This window comes from Pimephales promelas, chromosome 8, assembly GCF_988280905.1.
Source record: "Pimephales promelas chromosome 8, fPimPro1.hap1.1, whole genome shotgun sequence".
Lineage (NCBI taxonomy): Eukaryota > Metazoa > Chordata > Actinopteri > Cypriniformes > Leuciscidae > Pimephales > Pimephales promelas.
Window position 1 is genome coordinate 29,026,414 of NC_142776.1, and position 18,900 is coordinate 29,045,313.

The window sequence follows — 18,900 nt, forward strand, 5'->3', positions numbered from 1 at the left end:
CATGAAAACATAAAAAATACATTTTTACCTGTTCTCCTGGTGGTCCTTCCTGTCCTTTTGCACCCTTTTCACCCTGTCCACCTTTAGGTCCTCGCTCCCCCTGGGGAGAGCAGTGTTCAATATAACTGATTGGTTTACATCGACCCAATTGATCTGCCTTTAGCTTGTTGCCTACTGACTCGTTAACAATCTCCAGAATCGATCCTAAGGCAGGCACACATAAATGCTTTATGACCAGTTCTCATATGCACATGTTCTCAAAAGATAAGAGACCTTCAGCAACCTAACCTTCAGTATTGGCCTTCAATTTGTCATAAAGTGACACAAAAGCCACATAGCCATCAAATAATTTTGACTCACAGTTTCTCCTTTTACTCCTTTCTCTCCCGGAGGCCCTCCCACCAGCAGAGTATCTCCCTAGAAGATTCAAAATCAAATACAGAAATAAATAATTCAATATTTAAAAAGAAAAATGTAGTATATCTAATATACAAAATAAACCCTATTAGGGTGGTACAAGACTTGTAGGAAAAATAACCAACTGACTGTTACAAATAAAAAAATGCACATGAAATTTTGATTTGAGTTTAAATCATTTTATTATATAAGAAGAATTAAGTTTAATGGCCAAGTTTAGCAGTTATTATTAAAAAATATTGCAATGGACCAATCAGAATCAAGCATTTCAGAGAGCTGTGTAAAAAATCAGGATGATCAATGCATATTTTAAAAAATAAATCACCTTTTCGCCTTTAATTCCAGAAGGACCTTGCTCGCCCTGTGAAGAATTGGTATATTTAACATTATTTCCAAGTGTATATGACAAGAATTTTATGACATAGTTATTATTTTTTCTTTCTTTTTTTGAGAATAGTAAAGGACAGCCTGAGACAGATTGTAGCAGAAGACGATAAGTTATACACACCTTATCTCCTCTGTTCCCTTTGCTGCCAGAAGGACCCTGTCAGTGGGACAGACAGATGAGTAGAGGAGAAATCTTATTTGCTTGAACATTTGTATGCATTAGTAGATAGAAGACGTGAAGCTCTGCAAGAGGCCTTGACTCATAATGGTTTTAAAATTGCAGCGAGTGGGAGACGAACACATCATAGCCCTGAATATAAAGTATGACGAATACAGTGTGTTCATACAGCTACCTCTGTCCCTGCATCAGCCTTTCCACATTTAGACGAGGGCTCAGATCAATGACACCCATTAAGAGAAACTGACGATATCAATATGTATAGAAAGCAGGATCTAGCGGGGTAAAAAATAATGAGGGAATGCTGAATGTCGTAAACAGAAAGGAGTGTATTTACAGTAGGGCCTCTCTCTCCATCTGTTCCAGGCCGACCTTCTTCTCCCTAAAATAATTAGACAGATACACCCACCATCACAATCTGATGAGCATACAAGCAAATGGACAAAATTTAGATTAGTCATGGACATTACCCGAGGCCCGAGGTCTCCTCGCTCTCCTCTTAGACCTGGCACTCCAACTCCAATTTCACCCTGAATGTGGAGGCGGAAAAGAAAGTAAAGGGGTAATGTTCTCTTAAATTCCATGTCTAATCGTCTTGTATATTTCATTACAAATTATATAATCAACATAAATTTGAGTGAAAAGACATTTCAGAATGTCTTAGTATTTAGTATATCTTTATTATTACTTCAGTGACAATATGCACTTAGGGTGGGATGAACTCCATAAGTTGTTTCTAGATTTAAATGGGAATGGGTTTTTTTTTCAGATTTTTGAACAATGTACTATATATATATTGTAAAACATTCTGAAATATGATTGAGCAGCACTAAACAGATCCAATCCAGGGCTTGTGAAGGCACACCGTTGCAACTGAACCAGTTGAACTCATGAAAAAATGAACACCAGCCAAGCGACAAATGCGAAGAATGTGATGTAATCATGTACATTTATAGTTTGACGCAATACATGTTTCAGAGTGAACAGCATCATTTTGTTAATTTACATGTGAGTACCTCATAATCAGGTATTTTCATTGGCTCAGAGAGGCTCAGTTTAAAGAAAATGCTGCTCTACCCAAACTCTGCAAGTGCAGAGGGTTTGGGTCACCCATGACGAGCATTTGAAAATGGAACATGATATGAGCCAACCGTCTTGTGATCAGAATTATTTATAAATCTTTTGTCAGCAAATGAGAAGCTTTAGGTCTTACTGGATTTTTCTGCAAAAATAAAAGCACTTTCGTTTAATGATTGAAAGCAAAAAAGGAAGACAGCCATAAATACAGTATTAGTATTGTAATTTTACTGTTGTCTTTTTATATTATTATTATTTTCAGCCTAAAATTGATTTATCAGCAAGTAAACTTTATCAGTATTGATAAGCTCCACTTTCTCCTACATTTTGACTGCTTCTAAAGTTTTTAAATTACCAGCACGTGTTCTTTAAAAAATTTAAAGAACAGCACCCTTAAAAAAACAATATCAATTACCTTATCGCCCTTGAGTCCTGGAAGGCCCGCAGTACCCTAATATGAAGATAAAGACATCACTGAATACCACAGAGGGATTGACACTCTTGCCCTGTAACACATAATTTGATTTGAACATTCTTACAGTGGGTCCTGGTTGTCCATCAGCTCCAGATGTTCCTGGGTTTCCTGTTTTGCCTATAAATCCTTGTAGACCCTTACAACAATAAGAGGCATCAGAGGAATTGTGATCACTGGATGCAAAAAAGTAATTTTGTTTATGGTATTTAACACATTTCTTTATGTAGTAATAGCCATTCTAAACATATGTGTCACATTTGTTTCTGTATGAGCAGTTACTCAACTAACCCTCTCTCCTTGTGGTCCAGGGGGTCCTGGCTGACCTGCTTCACCTCTCTGTCCTGCCAGTCCTGGTGTCCCATCCAATCCACGTGGTCCAGGAGGGCCTGGAGGACCTGGCAAGCCAGGGTCACCCTGGAACAGATTAAAAACATTCGATTCAATATACACACTAGTTTTTTACATTTTCTGTGGTTGACTATATGACTGCAAAAGCCATTTTGCCATTTGGTCGATTTGAGGTACTATCATTCATTTTTGTGGGATAAGCCTAGAGTTTGAGGTTTGTTAGCAACAGCTCCAAAATAAAATGAATCAATGACCTTTAAGCCGATGGGTCCAAGTTGTCCAGGAGGCCCAGGCATCCCCACGCCTGCCTCACCTTTGAATCCTTTGGGCCCTTGTGGGCCTCTCATTCCCTTTAAAATAAATATGATAAAGTCTTTTAAGGACGCCTGTATTATAGTGGAGATGAAATGGGTGGTGGTGCTATTGCTTCTACCTTTGAAGTGAATGCAGGTACTCACATTTTCCCCAGGTTCTCCAGGATCACCCGCAGCCCCCTGAGAGTAAATAACACTTTAAAGTCCATTTCTACACTTTGTAGATTGGCACTCTATAATATAATCAGACAGCACTCACTCTTTCTCCTTTTATCCCCGCTGGCCCCTTGTCTCCTTTTGGGCCCTAAAATACAAAACAGGCACACAAAAGAAATTAGTATGTGTATGAATTATGAATTCGGAATTAGTTCTACAAATGATGAATGATGACAGACTATGATGGGAAACTTGAGGATAAATGATGGGTCATATAAACTTCAAAAACATCAGAATTAATAGTTGGCTGGACAGAATTTCACATTTATGACCAAAACGAGTGAAACTCACTGATAATCCAGGAAGGCCTCTTTCTCCAATAGTGCCTGGCAATGTCTGACCAGGAGGTCCCTTAAAAAAAACAGCAAAAAGATATGAGTTAATGATGAGGTATATACATCTATGGTGCATTATCTACAATCTATGTCATGGTGCAGTGCAGATAAGCCATCCACTTCCCTCAGGAGAATTGGTACTGTACCAAATGCTTCAGTTATGTTTATTCCATTCATGTTTTTTTCAGGACATTCTGCACATTTCTGAGAGCTTGCTGTACATATTTTTTCAGATATTATGAAGATTCCATCATAGTTGAAACTGTGGATGGGATCTTTTGACAGATTAGGTGCTGCTGGAAGAGTTTGGCAGTACAGTGAAGGCAGGTGATGGATTTTGCTCAAGGCGTTTAATGTGCAACACTCACAGCAGTTTACTTCCCTGTCCTGTTATAATTGTCAAAAAATGTGGTAAATATGTATATGGAGCAAATCAGTGCCAGTACCTAAGTAAACCACACACAACAAGGTAAAATTACAGAGTATTTGTGTCATAGAGATGGCAGAATGCTAAAAAAGGAGGTCACAACTGTTCACAAGTTTACTGCCTGTCAGATTTTTTTTACATGCTGAAAGTACAAATACATCCAGCTAAATATATTAATCAGACTCAAATAATTCTGACTTGTCGCTCATAACAAAAATAAAATAAGGCACTTAAAATGGATGTCAAAAAAGCAAGGTGCTTTTTTGTATTAATTCTTTTGGACAACAATGTGCGTTATAAACTACTCTGTGTTTTTTACCAACATCATTTCTGTGAGTAGAATGGTCCGTACCATCTGATGTCCCTACGCATATCATGCTGGAATTTTGCTTAATTACTGAATTTACATGGTCGTGACTGGTTGAACATAACAGAAAATTAGTAATTATTTTTAGGACAATTGTCTTTTGTTAGTATGTATAATGTTTAAGACTTGGCAATATTTAACATTTATCTTGTTGCACTGTACTGCCCCATTTCTGTTTTGTTCAAATTCTGTTCAAGACTAATAGTTAACTAGTTGTTAGTTAATTTGTGTTATAAAACATTGTAGACCTTATTGTGTTGGATTTGTTTTAAAGACACCAGCAAACATGATAAAGACATTAATGAAACTGGATGGAAAGCATATAGGAAGTTAGAAACTGTCAAAAATGCCCAAAGTTGGTATGAAAAAAACAAAATCAAGGATCAAGGATAGCTTTTGAGTGAAAGCAGGCATAAAAAATTAGATTAAAGTAAAATAAAATATAGCTTCTCTGCTTGGTTTTGAACAAATAATAGTCTTGACATGTTTGAGGTTTACTTGAATAATGTGCTGCGCCTCTGTTGGCATTTGGGTTTTGTTAACACTCTATTGAAAAGCTCACATACATGGCGCTCTAACATTATGTTTGCTGCAAATGAGATTATCTTTCAAACAGGTGAGAAGGGTTGATCACATAGTCCTCAGTGCTCACTATATGTTGTAACCATGGCAACAACTTACCATCTCACCCTTCATTCCAGGGGGTCCGGTGACAGACTGCAGAACACAGTGGAAATAAAGGGAGAGAGATAAATTGAACAGGTTGGGAATTAAAAGCATAGTGTCAATTAAACTACACATTATGTGCAAATCCACACATGGGCACACCTTTCCTGGTGGACCGCTGTCACCTTGCTCTCCTTTAAGTCCTGGGGGGCCAATGGGTCCAGCAATACCCTGAAAGAAAGTGACAGTAAGAAATAATTATACAAAGAGAAAACAGAAAGAAGCAAATAAAAGATGGGGGAAAAAAGAAGCAGAAGATCATGAAATTAATGCACATATGTAAATGTCAAGGTCATCTGATCACTCACCTGTTTCCCAGGTAATCCTGGCAGGCCCTCTTTCCCTGGAACACCATCTCTCCCTGGGACACCAGGCTTGCCCCCCTCTCCCTGTGTATGCCATGATAACATGTTAAAGATAACCTTGTTACTCAACAATAGTGAATAGTGAAGAGAAAATGCACCTTATATTTTATCTATTTTCCTTCTACTTTTGGCCTTAAATTTGTTGCAAGCAACAGTTGTCAGGGTTTGTTTATTTATTATATATAAGATATGCTCTGTTTATTAAAAAAGATAAATAAAAACAGTTATATATAAGTTCTAAATCTATATTCATATACTGTATTTTAAGAACAGAAAATCGAATAAAACAAAACAAAAATGTTTATATGAACACATTTTAAACACTAAAGTTGAAAGCAACTAAATGCATCACATAAATATTTTAAACAGTTTTAATTGGCACTACAAAACTAACTGTTGTGATGCAATGATATTTTCTGGTTGATCTTCAGAAGGGCTGGCATTTTCAATTAGATTGGTAATCAAGTAATCAACTATTGTTTTGAGAATTAAGTAATAATTGACATTCACAATAAAAATTCCCTTGAGTAGGCTTTTGCGTTCCCTAAATCTCAGAGGGAATGTATAAACAGTATTTGTGTGTATATGTGTGATGTATTGTATGAATATGTGTGTGACACGTGTGTGTCTGTGTACCTACATAATGATATTTTGGGTAAAAATGTACATCAAAAGGGAAGTTAAACCTAACAAAACTTTTGAAACGTTTTAGCATTTACAACTAACTAATAAAAACAATGGAAGTCTATGGAATGTCCCCATTTACAAAGCTTAGTAAATACAATGCTTAGAATAAGTGAACACACCAATGCTAAAGTTGACTAAAAAGAGGGGAAAAAAAATAATCTTTTGGAAATTGATCTTAATGCCTTAATTAAAAAAAGAAATGAGGAAAACTCCAGCCTTTAATGGCACCAATTTTCTTTGTGAATGAATAATGTATCGTAAATACATAAATGTTCTTCCTTAAAATACAGGGGGCATGTGTGCAATGTGTGTGTGAGACAACAGGAGAACAGAGAGTCACTACATATAAACTAGGTCTGGGTACTGCCAACAACCTCAAAATATCATACTCATTCATGCAATACATGCATCACGATATCATAATTGGATTGTGCCTGCAACTGCATCAAGCGTGTCAGTCCGAAAGAGTGAATTGCGGGTTCAGTTTCAATCTTTCTCGCATCTCATGACAGTTCTGATGGCACTATTAAACCAATATTTTATAGTTCAAATCCAAAGTCAAATGCTCTTGTCATTTGTTAATGTGTGGCAACTATGCATTGCCACACATTCATCTTTTTGCCAACTGGTTGAAGAGGGAAGCTTGTAATAGAGAATAGAATTTATATTATGAAATTCTCTGTAATATATGTTTGTCTGGTATGTTTATTCACTCACCACTTGTCCTGGAAGCCCTGGGGGTCCTTGTGGCCCCTGCAAACATTAGAAAATGCTGCATTTATCCCTATATAGACAAATATAAATCACCACATTCTATGCAAAACCCACAGGATCCACTGAACGTCACAGTACACTGATATTTAAGCGGTATCTGCTGAAATAGGCCTACACGAAGAGGAAAAATACTGAAATTTTGCCAAAGTCCAAGGGCAAACCGAAGACACAGAGGGATAAACAAAGCATGCGAAGAGGTTTTAAGCTAAAGCTGCAGAGATTGTCTAATGACCTCTGTGGAGAGACAGAGGTCAAAATCCTTTTAGCAGTTGGAAAGACTCCAATACAGCATTTTTATCTTACTATGGCTCCAGGAGTGCCTGCAGGTCCAGGTAACCCTCTGTTGCCCTGAGGTCCAGGAGGGCCCTTGAAGAATGAGAAAATATTGAAGAGTGAGTAAACTCTGGTGGGTTAGTTATGTAATTTCAAAAACACATTGCTGTGTTTAAAATCGCCTGAAGGAAAGTGTTCATCTCTATTCAGCTGGAAAACTTACTTGAACTCCAATGCCTGGTTCTCCTTGGTCACCCTAAAATGACATGCATACACAAATAATCGGGACACAAATAGGGACAAAATAACAAACATGGTTCATGCTATTATGGTTGATCTGAAATTACTGCTAAAGAATGAAATTGAGGGGTCTATGTCAAAAAATTCAGTATTTACCTTCACACCAGGAGCCCCTGGGGGTCCATTTCCACCCATCGGACCCTGAAATTCCAAACCAAAGGTTAGAAATAATATTTTTGTTTTAATTTGGGTATGTGCATAACTGAAAATACGTACAGTTGGTCCTCTTATTCCTGGTTCTCCTGGATTCCCCTGTGCAAAATACACATTTGGTATGAACAGCAGGCAGATACAAATATAGTGCACACAGACACACACAAACACACACATGCACAGATAAACAGCACAGACAAGCTCTGAACGGACAGACATACTGCATACTTCTGACAACGACTGCACAAACATCGAATACACATACACTACTGTTCAACTTTGAGGTCCAGCACAATTTTCTTAATGTTTTTGTGTGTCTCTTGAGCTTACAAAGGCTGGTGATTTGATAAAAATGCAGTAAAAGTAGTAATTGAAATATTATTGCAATTTAATTGTAATATTATTACAACTCCTTTCTATTTCAATATATTTTATACTGTAATTTATTCCTGTGATGACAAAACAGAATTTTCAGCATCATCGTCTTCAGTGTCACATGATCCTTCAGAAATTATTCTAATTTGCTGATTTGGTGCTTTTATTATTATTACTTCAGATGAAAATGGTTGTGCTGCTTAATAATTTTACTGTGGAAACCATAATTTCAGGATTCTTTAATTAATAGAAAGTTTAAAAGAACAGGATTCATTTGAAATATAAATCTTTTGTTATAAATGTCTTTACTGTCACTTTTGATTAATTAAATGTTTTTTTTTTTTTTAATAAAATTGTTAATTTCATTCCAAAAACTAAAACTTTTGAACGGTAGTGTATAAACATTACAAACATTTACATTGCTTACAGAAACTTAAGACAATGTATATTTCAACTCACACATATGGCCATATAACAGACTTAAATAAACATACAAACACACAAACAAACAAACAAACAAACAAACTACAGAGACAAGGACGGCCTCCTTCCCATTATTAGTAAAGCAGCCTACAAACTCAGCCACAGAAAACCTACCGGTCTGCCCAGCACTCCTGGGAACCCAGGCAAGCCCTAAAGAGAGAGGGAGGATGGAATGGAGGGACAGGAAGTGTAGAGAGGGAGAGCAGAGGTGTGATGGTACAAATGAGTGGAATTAGAAAATGAATGGAGTGGGATTACAAAAAAGAGTGGAGGAAAAGAGGAGACAGATTGGTTAGCGGATAGAAGCAGTGCTGCATTTGTTACTTCTGTGTGGTTTATCTATGGAGCCTCAAGCAAAGGAAGTCAGCTAGTGCTCACAGCAAGGCCTAGTACTCGCAGCAAATCCCCAGGCTTTCCTTCATGGCAAGCCCAAGAGAGGCTGCCATGTTGGGATGCTGTTACTCACAGGTAGGCCAGGTGGACCGGCCAGTCCCTTCAAACCCTGCTCCAGAGGAGAATAAATAAAGGTGTGAGTGAGAGCGTAAACTCTCCTCTTCCTCTCCACCAAAGCTAAACTTTCTTTTCATCTCTATTTCATAAATGAGAAAGCATGTTTTTATACTGCATGACCACTAAACTACGACATACTGACTTAACTGATGAAAAAAGCAAACTGATTATAAAGTGTTGCAGAATTCACTAAACATTGCCAAACCTTCAAATGAGAGAAGGAGATTTGTGGAATTCACTATTCTCAGGTAATCTAACCATACAATGTTTTGTCATAACTAAAGTACACAAATATGCATGACTGTTAAATCATAAGGATGCATAAGACATCATCAGAAGGTGGTGCCTGCCAGTGCAAAAGATGTTTCTGTGCAGTTACTGTGATATCTTGGGTGGTTGGTAGGGTATTCTGGTTGGTTAATTGCTGGTTACTTACTGGACTTCCCACAAAAGCACAGATAAGCTTTGGTTCACAGATAAGCCTTTGGTCCCTCCTTTAATGTCAGTCTGTGTGTGGTGTTGTTTTTTTTTTTTTGTTTTTTTTCCTGTTTTATAATCCCCCAGGCACAAATTGTCTCATTGCTTAAAAAATAACAGCACAGTTCTCCACAAGCCACAGTATCTACAAATGGTGTGGGGCACATTACATGCCAAAGTTTAATACTTAGGATTAAAGATGTGTTCAAATAACTAACCTTAATTAACCTTAAAACTAATAATTAACATCAACATTAACTAGACAAAGCATCAGAAATCCATTTCAATAAGTAAAAACTGGTAACACAGCTAATAGGAATTTGTTTCTCACCGGTTTCCCATTCTGTCCTTGTTTTCCTGGATCTCCTTGACTTCCCTAAGTTAACAGAACCACAGTTTTATTGTAAAATTAAATAAAAAGAGAGAGAAGTTTTATTGTCAGCTAAGGCCAGTAAAAGGGTACACTCACCGGGGAGCCATCTTGTCCACGCTCTCCACTGACTCCTTTGTCCCCTTTCTCACCACGAGCACCTGTGTAGCCCTGAGAGAGAAACACATCACAGATCAGACTGTCAAAAACTAAGGTCAAAAAAAGATATGGTAGCATCCACACATATAAACACTTCAGAAACTCCACCCTCACCCGCTCTCCCATAGATCCTGGAGGCCCTACCGCACCAGGCTCACCTCTGATACCTTGGGGGCCTGGTAGACCCCTTGGACCAGGCAAACCACTCTGAGTGGTGGCAAAATCGCCCTTAGAAAAACACAGGCATAAATGCTCAATTCACTGTACACTTCCACTAGTGTACTAAAAATGTGAGCTTCATTTTGTTTCACCTTTGGTCCTGGAGGCCCTACTAGGCCAGGCAATCCAACCGGACCCTAAAAAGAGAAGATTTAATCCATATGAAAGCAAGAAAGTAGTTTTTGTACTTGTGCTGTCAAATCGATTAATCACGATTAATCACATCCAACATGAAAGTCTTTGTTTTACATAATATATGTAATATAGTTTATAATATATTATTATATATAATAAATATATATGTCTGTGTGTATATACTATATTTACACACACACATTTATATATACATACACACAGAGACACACATGCACACTCACACACATAAATATAATAATATATACACATACACGTATATTATGTAAAAAAAAAAAAAATCAATTAATCAATTTGACAGGACTAGTTTTAACATACACCAAGCATCTAATGCATAAAATTATTGCAATGGTACTTACACTTTGCCCCCTGTCTCCTTTATCCCCTTTCTCTCCCTGAAACAAAGACAAACTCAATATCTCATTTCTACAATAACTTTATATCAAGTGTCTTCTTTAATCAACTCTTTATCCTCTACAAATACCAATGCTCTTCTCTTTACCTTGTCCCCATGTCTGCCGGCTTCTCCAAGCTCACCGGCTCGTCCTGGTACTCCTGGTATTCCTGGCTTTCCGGGTTCACCTGCCTGTCCTGGCGGACCCTCTGGGCCTCTCTCTCCAATTGCCCTGCCTGGAGGACCCTGTGGGCCAGGTGGCCCATTCTCACCATGCTCTCCTTTCATACCTCGCTCACCTGGAACACCTCGTGCACCCTGAAAGCCAGTATGCAAAGAAGAGAGAACAAAGTTTGAAAAAGAAGAGGAGAAGATGAGATAGTGGAGAAATATAGAGAGTTGCTGGATGTTTTCAAACCAGAACTCAGTTTCAGCACCATGGACAGCACACTAGTTTTAGCATGCTCTTCATCGGATAAGGTCCTGTAACACACTACTCCAACTGTTGAAATACCAGACATCACTCTGTCGCATACTGTATCCACGATTTTAACTCACATCTGCACCCGCAGGGCCTCTAGGTCCGACCTCTCCTTTATCGCCCTTCTTTCCCTCCGCCAGTGGCATCTTTGATATCAGATTGCTTCGGTCATCAACTAATAGTTTCAGTTCTCTGATCTAAAATGGAAATTTTATGTAAATGATAGGAGAGAGTTTGACATACAAACACGTCAATCTTGTTGATAAATTTCTCAGTACCTCAATGCCAAATTCTGAGAACGCTCTCTTCACATCCTGTGACAAAACCGAGGGAAAACAACATTAATCATCTTTCTAGCCATGCATGTGTGACTTTGTGTGCATGAGCATTTTCCTTACTGCTACAGTTCCTGGTTTGCCATCCTCTCCTGGATCACCCTGTTAGTCAGAAGAGTTGATTTATTACAGTCAGGTATGCTGAGAACTGCCTTGTGTCAGCTCTGAGAACAGTCACCACTAGAATACACTTGCGTAAAAATACACTCACCACGTCTCCTTTCAAGCCTGTTAGACCTCTTTCCCCCTACAAAGGTCAAATTATGACAACTTAATAATAAAAAAATAAATGAAATGAAACACAACCCAACACACATACACGTTCACGTACACACATACACACACACATGCACAAAACTTACTCTTGCTCCAGCAACTCCTGGAACTCCAGGTACACCCTGAATGATAGAAAACAATGCATACAATTTGTAAGACAGGATACATACCTGAATATTGCTGGTAATTCAAACTGCAATGTAATATATGTATATGTATGATAATTGACTAAACAAGATTTTCACAGTTTTAGAAGAAATATAAGTGGCGCTTTTTTCTCAAGTGCAAAAATACTACGTTTCTAAAAACAGCTTAAGAACCAGCAGTGGTAAAGGTTAGTGTACTTACAGGGGTTCCTGGAGGACCCTGCGGCCCTGGAATAGGCACTGCCGGCTCCCCTTTAACATAGACCACCTGGAAGAAATAGAGAAGGGTAGAGATATACAGCCAATAAATTTAGAGAATTATTGTGGGATTAATAGACTAGCAGAGTAATCTATTTATATTCAAACATTTGCACAACACAAACGCACAGGTCCTGGTGGTCCGACGTTTCCAGGAACTCCGGGGGGTCCAATGGGACCTTGCGGGCCAATAAGTCCTCCAATACCCTGATCACCTTTTATCCCATCCCGACCCTGAGGAAGAGTGAGAAACAGAGAGAGAGAGAAGATGAGAAAAATAACCATGATCCAAATTAATTCCTTAATTAATGGGCATAAATTTGCACATCAAATAAACTCATCAGTGAAGAGTTTCTCCCATAAGGCTGCTGACTCATAATTACTGACTGCACTCAGCATCAAGCACAGGAATAAGAGCATCCCCGCATTTAAAATATGTGTGAGAGTGTGTATCTATGTTTGCGAGTGTGTTTCTATCATTGAAAACATCCATTTAACAACAAATCTGATTTGGGTGGATGGGAAAATTAGCTATGCGAGACAGACAAAAACAAAAAGCGAGTAATGGCATGGACTGAATAACCGAAAGCATCAAAATCTGAGTACATTTAAAATGAAATGTGGTTACAGGAAGAAAACAGCAGGTACAGGCTTGGAGATAGCAGAGTACAAAATGAAACATTATCAAGAGACTCTTTGATGCAACATAGAGAATGAGATCCACAAATGATAATAATAACCTTTTCCATAACATAGGTGTAGGAAAAGTCCAAATGTACATTGAAAGTGTTATGTAGTGCCGATTATAATAAGCTGTGATGGACTTGTCTTGTGATGTGAAAGGCAAGAAGAGAGTGAGAATAGGATAAGATAGATAAGTAAGAGAGACTCACGTCTCTTCCCGCGGCCCCCTGCTCTCCTTTGTCTCCCTGGGAAGGAAGCATAAACAGATTTAATCAGTGAGGCTAATTATCAAAAATTACAATGTAGTCATACACTAAATGTTTTATTACCTTTCGACCATCCTCTCCTGGCATGCCGTCCTCACCCTGAAAAAGTTTGATAGAAAACGAGGCGCTAAACACAGACATCTGGATGAGTGCGAGGCGCGTTTTCATAATTTCTGTAATCAAGACTTCCTGTAATCAGCTCTTCCTGTTTTGGTATAAGAACTCTTGTAATTTTGTGCAGCTTATTCAAGCAGTAATTTCTCTTCTAAACGCTTCGTGCAACACGCAGCCATGTATTACAGATATATGACGGATGCCATCCAGCCCAATATAGCTACCGCAATTACCACAGCTGGTTCAGGGCTGTGATCAGTAAATCAGAAGAAACTGCAGGACAAGCGGGTTTTGCGTAAGCCCAACTCTAGCGGCACAATCTATCTAAGTCAGGTTAACTGAACATTAGTACACGGCTGACTGAAATTCCTCACATATTTGAACTATAAAGCATATATTAGGGTGAGTTACCTCCCACTGAACGCTCATTAGGCTGCTAAGAGGGTGATTTATAATCAGCAGGATGGTTTAATTGTCTCATTTATGGAGGACAAGGGCTGTGGTGTGGTTATTAAACTGGAACGAGTGTTTGCATACTGCATTCTAGATTGAGCTGGAAAAAAAAAGGATTTAAAGAACCAAGTACCAGCTTGGAAATTCATACATTCTACTCATATTACAATGGGGTTGTTGAAAATATCAATAGTAAGGGGCTTAAAATATAGTACATGCATATACTTACAAAGCACTAAATGGTTTAGCTCCCCAGTACCTGAGCGAGCTCTTAACGCATTATAGTCCGTCACATCTATTGCGATCTCAAAATTTCGGCCAGTTGATAATACCCATTATTTTAAAAATCGACTACAGGTGGTAGATCCTTTTCCCATTTAGCACCAAAAGTTTGGAGCAATCTTCCTAAGAATGTCTGCGAAGCAGACACACTCTCTCAGTTCAAATCTAGACTAAAAACACATCTCTTTGACCTAGCATACACAACACATTATAAACTTCTATAATTCAATGTTAGGCTGCATAAATTAGGTCAGCCAGAACCGGGAACACTTCCCATGAATCCTGATATACTCGTTACATCATAAGAAGAATGGCATCTACGCTAATATTAGTCTCTCTGTTTATCCCTAGGTTTACGCAGTCCGCCGTATCCAGGCCGTATCCAGATCTGACGAAGGACCTGTTCCTTGACACAACATCAACACAGTCCTGAAGTGTCACTAGTCCCTCCCTGTGAAGGCCTCCTTCCCTTTACCTCTGTACAGATAATCGTTGTCAGGATAATTCCGGTTCACGTGGCTACACCGAAGCGATAAAATTCTGTATTAGAAATTTTAAGGCCAGACAAGTATTTTTAAGGGAAGGACTACATGCCTGCACACATATATTCAAATGTGCATACCTATAGAATGAACTCTTAATACACATGAGCAGGTTCACGTTTTTAAAGTTTGCAAAGAGAGAACTTAAGAGTTGTCTGTTAAAGTGGTGTCATGTTAGCAGCCCCTAAGTTAAAAACTATTGATCGTTGCGACGGAAGTGAATCAATTAAAACTAACTTTATTCTAGAGCTGTCATAAAGCCAAAACAATCTCTGTCTCTGTTAATTTTCTATGATCACTGTAAAGCAGCTTTGGAACAATCTACATTGTTAAAACTAAGCGCTATTTAAATAAAGATAACTTGACTGTATTGCATGTACAGTAGATTCAAAGGTTTTTGAATAGATGTTGGGATCTCATTTACATTACAGCTTCACTTACAGCTTTTCCAGGCAGTCCTGGTTTCCCATCCTCCCCTGCTTTACCCTGAAATAAAACAAAACGTTATTTGGATGTGATAATGGGCTTATGCGCCAGTGTGGGCATTTGTATGGGTAAATGATTTTCTCTACACAAATTAAGCCATGATATTACTCACAGGTGTGCCATCAGTTCCTGGGGGACCAGGTGGTCCTGAAGGCCCCTGAGGCCCTCTTAGTCCTGGCAATCCCTAGGACACAACAATTTAATGTTTATTCATACAGCATCAAAAGTTTCTGATATAAAACTGGACTGATTTGTAACCACCAATAGTGGCAACATCATGATACAAAACAAACAGATTTGACAAAGGGAGGAAAATAAGTACTCACATCTCGCCCAGGATCTCCTTGTTTTCCTGGGTCACCCTACAAAACCAAACACAATTAGGAAATTATTCAAACTGATTGAATGATTCAAACTCGGAATATTTGGCTGATGCAAGGCTGATCATGAAGTGATCTGACCCGTAATCCGGGAGCTCCAGGAAGACTAGGTTTCCCATCCTGCCCGGGTCGTCCATCCAATCCAGCCACTCCTCTTTCTCCCTGCATAATGCATATGCACATGTTCGTGAAACTATCAAAATTAGCTGTGACACACACATATTATACATGCATACAAACACTAAACCACTGTCAAAATCAAATTTTCAAACCAATATTGGGTTGTCAGCACCAACTTGAATGAATAATAATGAAAATGGGCTGACTGATAGATCCAATCTTTGTCATTAACACCACACATAACCATGCCAAAAGCAGCAATCGTCACCTTAATGCAATAATCAATGATGCCCAGCCTAAAAACCCACAAAATGATTATTTCGTGCCGAATCCAAGCTCAATTGGAAATGAACTGGAAATGTTTTTTACTGCTCTTAAAAGTAGCAGTTCTGGCTGACAGTGGAGAAGTGACTAATGTAAACCCTGTAAAGGTAAACAATGTCACTTAGATCAGAATGCATAAGCTTCTTTTCAAAGTCATTCTATTTTAGAGTACAGCAGTGACAATATTTGGAAAGTAAGTGCCATACAGTGGATGACAGCTGAAAAATGGCTGAAATGGCAACGCAGGCTGCACTAATCATCAGTGTAAAGTATAAATATAACTGCTTAGTCACGGATCTCTCTATACTGTTGCGCTTGTGACACACTTCATTATGTCAGGTTTTACCTCTTGGGGTTTTAAATAGCAAGGTCTCACTAGCGCTGCAGTTATTAGTTTTTGGCTGTCTGCAAGACTGTTTAATCTTTGTTTACTATTTGTGCTACAGAATTGAAACAAGGCTTTGTTTCACAGTGGGAGGAAATGAGAAAACAAGATTTTACTGATGTCTTCGAGAAATTTTGTAAATCATGTTGCAGCTTTCAGTTTCCTGATGATGAGGAAGAAGAATTCAGTTTAAACCATGTTGCAGCTTTCAGTTTCCTGAGATGTATAATAAATTAGTTTGTGTCTGACCCTTGTGATACTTCTGTACTAGTACTCATCTACAGTAATTTATCCTTTTGTTCTCTGTTCCAATATCCATATTCAAAATGTATATATGTAAATATATTATTTAAATTAAAGTGTATGATTTTTTATTGCATTTGTTTTCAAATAAATACAGCCTTGGTGAGCATAAAATACTTAAAATACTTTCAAAAACATATTCAAAATCTTACCGACCCCAAAATTACAGTACGGTAGAGTATAAAGTATACAAATACAAAGATTGTTAGCTATGTTCGATTATTTAGTGCTTTGCTCAGCACTGATTAAAAGCCAGATAATGATTTTAGTAATTAGAGCTAGGGGAAAAAATCATTCCCAGATGCATTTCAATACTTTTACTGAACAAATTTTTATTTACTTAATTTTAGTTTTTCATTGAAATAGGTAAACTGTAAAACATTACAGGCAAGGGTTGTAAAATATTTGCCACACACATTTGACATTTTTCACAAACATGACATAAAAATAATATTTTGTGTCCATCTGGAGCTAAAGAAACAACAGCCTGTTCACGCCTGTCAAATCCAAACATAGAACCCTTAAGCAACCCAAAACTTCCACATAGGTTGAAAAGAGCAAAGTGAACCACTAGGTTTACTGCATGATTTATTTAAAATGATTTGCAGCTGAAAGGCATATATGAAAAATTGATGCATCTAATATTGTTTTGTAATCGCACCATGATTCCCTGAATCAAAATTCAAATGGACCTATGAGGTGTCCCATGTATAAAACTGAACCTGCAGTCTTTGCATTAAGATTCAGAGAACTTAAACCACAAGGCTTTTACTACTTCTTGTCAGGGATGTCAGGACCTGTCACTCATACACACATGATTTAAAAATAAAATAATGTTTTGTGCTAAATATGTTTTTTATTTAATGTCTTGTGGTCATGTTAATGATCTCAAAAAAGAATGTCTGGTGTTGTTTTGGGACAGGAGGGTGGAACGCTTCATTCCTACGGAAATCTACAGCCTGACCACCGTAGTCAGAAAACTAAAGACAGCATGATGTCCCACAGTTAACAGAGAAACCCGGCTCTCTTACCTTCTCTCCTGGACTGCCCCTATCACCTGGGTCACCCTTGAAGAAACAGAAAGTAGAATGAGATATTAAAGACTGCTATCAAAGTAATGACAAATTACTTATAAAGTGAAAATTAATAAAGTGAGTTTCTTCAGATTTAATGACATTTCAGTTATCTGAATGTTTAGAAAGAAACCCGTTGTAAAATGCATTGTCACTGCCCTAAGCTCTACTGTGAGTATATCACTATTTTTACAGTCAGTATGTACATGGCCATAGAGACAAAAACAGGTAGGCAAACAAATGTGTAAATGCCTAAAGGGCACAAAAGCACAAAATAGAGGTACTTACTCTGGCTCCTGGTAGACCACGCTGCCCCTCAGGTCCCTAATAAACCAAATAGTTTCAGATAGAAATCCTATTACTCTCAATAACACATACTGTGTGTATCTCCATGCTGACTTACGCTTGGTCCTGCAGGGCCTGGAGCTCCTCCTTCACCCTTTTGACCTTTAGCCCCATGCTCCCCTGGGTCACCTGCCTCTCCCTGGTGTTAGAAGGAATATCACAATGACAAAATCAGAATATGTGTGATAGAGAGAAATGAAAGACTATGAACATTTTAATGTACCTTTTCTCCTCTGTCACCTTTTAGCTGTTTCTCTCCAGTTGTCTAACACAATAAACATATTCAATATATTTCAAAAACAACTAATTATATGGGGGGGGGGGGGGTATAGGGGGTAAGAGATAATGATAATAAAAACATACCACATCTCCAGACGGCCCAGGGGGACCTTGTATTCCCTGTAAATACCCATAATGAAGATAGTTCAATGACAATTTCATTGTTTGTGTGGTGGTCCAAACATTTGTGAGACAAGTTTTTAATCTTTTACCTGCTCGCCCTTTTGGCCTCTTAGTCCGCTGGGGCCTGGGGTACCCTGCGCAAAACAAAACTCTGATCAGATGACCAGACAAACAAACCAATAATCTAACCCAACAGTGCAATATACTGTATATCCTACAGTTGAGATCTGTTGTTCTTTTATTTGGAGGCTAGGTTGATGTTTTTAACTAGTTGTAGAGAAATCTC

At 38.1% G+C, this 18,900-nt stretch overlaps 1 protein-coding gene across 1 annotated transcript in view; it reads right to left on the bottom strand.

Annotated features, from left to right (window-relative positions):
* The window catches only part of col7a1 (collagen, type VII, alpha 1), a 62,575-nt gene that overhangs the window by 9,680 nt on the left and 33,995 nt on the right, over positions 1-18,900 (bottom strand). The window contains exons 57-103 of the mRNA XM_089134294.1: positions 18,704-18,748; positions 18,576-18,611; positions 18,436-18,477; positions 18,271-18,351; positions 18,156-18,191; positions 17,826-17,861; positions 15,744-15,824; positions 15,609-15,644; positions 15,395-15,466; positions 15,238-15,282; positions 13,469-13,504; positions 13,349-13,384; positions 12,585-12,689; positions 12,400-12,465; positions 12,138-12,173; positions 11,987-12,022; positions 11,839-11,877; positions 11,719-11,754; positions 11,518-11,637; positions 11,068-11,277; positions 10,925-10,960; positions 10,505-10,549; positions 10,308-10,421; positions 10,134-10,205; positions 9,996-10,040; positions 9,144-9,179; positions 7,883-7,918; positions 7,763-7,807; positions 7,590-7,622; positions 7,397-7,459; positions 7,037-7,072; positions 5,576-5,656; positions 5,370-5,438; positions 5,223-5,258; positions 3,704-3,763; positions 3,456-3,500; positions 3,341-3,376; positions 3,137-3,232; positions 2,823-2,948; positions 2,599-2,670; positions 2,475-2,510; positions 1,453-1,512; positions 1,320-1,364; positions 926-961; positions 743-778; positions 361-417; positions 29-100 (exon numbers count right to left, since the gene is read on the bottom strand). Of these exons, the coding sequence (XP_088990420.1) occupies positions 29-100; positions 361-417; positions 743-778; positions 926-961; positions 1,320-1,364; positions 1,453-1,512; positions 2,475-2,510; positions 2,599-2,670; positions 2,823-2,948; positions 3,137-3,232; positions 3,341-3,376; positions 3,456-3,500; positions 3,704-3,763; positions 5,223-5,258; positions 5,370-5,438; positions 5,576-5,656; positions 7,037-7,072; positions 7,397-7,459; positions 7,590-7,622; positions 7,763-7,807; positions 7,883-7,918; positions 9,144-9,179; positions 9,996-10,040; positions 10,134-10,205; positions 10,308-10,421; positions 10,505-10,549; positions 10,925-10,960; positions 11,068-11,277; positions 11,518-11,637; positions 11,719-11,754; positions 11,839-11,877; positions 11,987-12,022; positions 12,138-12,173; positions 12,400-12,465; positions 12,585-12,689; positions 13,349-13,384; positions 13,469-13,504; positions 15,238-15,282; positions 15,395-15,466; positions 15,609-15,644; positions 15,744-15,824; positions 17,826-17,861; positions 18,156-18,191; positions 18,271-18,351; positions 18,436-18,477; positions 18,576-18,611; positions 18,704-18,748 (2,754 nt within the window). The remainder of the gene's footprint in view (positions 1-28; positions 101-360; positions 418-742; positions 779-925; positions 962-1,319; positions 1,365-1,452; positions 1,513-2,474; positions 2,511-2,598; positions 2,671-2,822; positions 2,949-3,136; positions 3,233-3,340; positions 3,377-3,455; positions 3,501-3,703; positions 3,764-5,222; positions 5,259-5,369; positions 5,439-5,575; positions 5,657-7,036; positions 7,073-7,396; positions 7,460-7,589; positions 7,623-7,762; positions 7,808-7,882; positions 7,919-9,143; positions 9,180-9,995; positions 10,041-10,133; positions 10,206-10,307; positions 10,422-10,504; positions 10,550-10,924; positions 10,961-11,067; positions 11,278-11,517; positions 11,638-11,718; positions 11,755-11,838; positions 11,878-11,986; positions 12,023-12,137; positions 12,174-12,399; positions 12,466-12,584; positions 12,690-13,348; positions 13,385-13,468; positions 13,505-15,237; positions 15,283-15,394; positions 15,467-15,608; positions 15,645-15,743; positions 15,825-17,825; positions 17,862-18,155; positions 18,192-18,270; positions 18,352-18,435; positions 18,478-18,575; positions 18,612-18,703; positions 18,749-18,900) is intronic.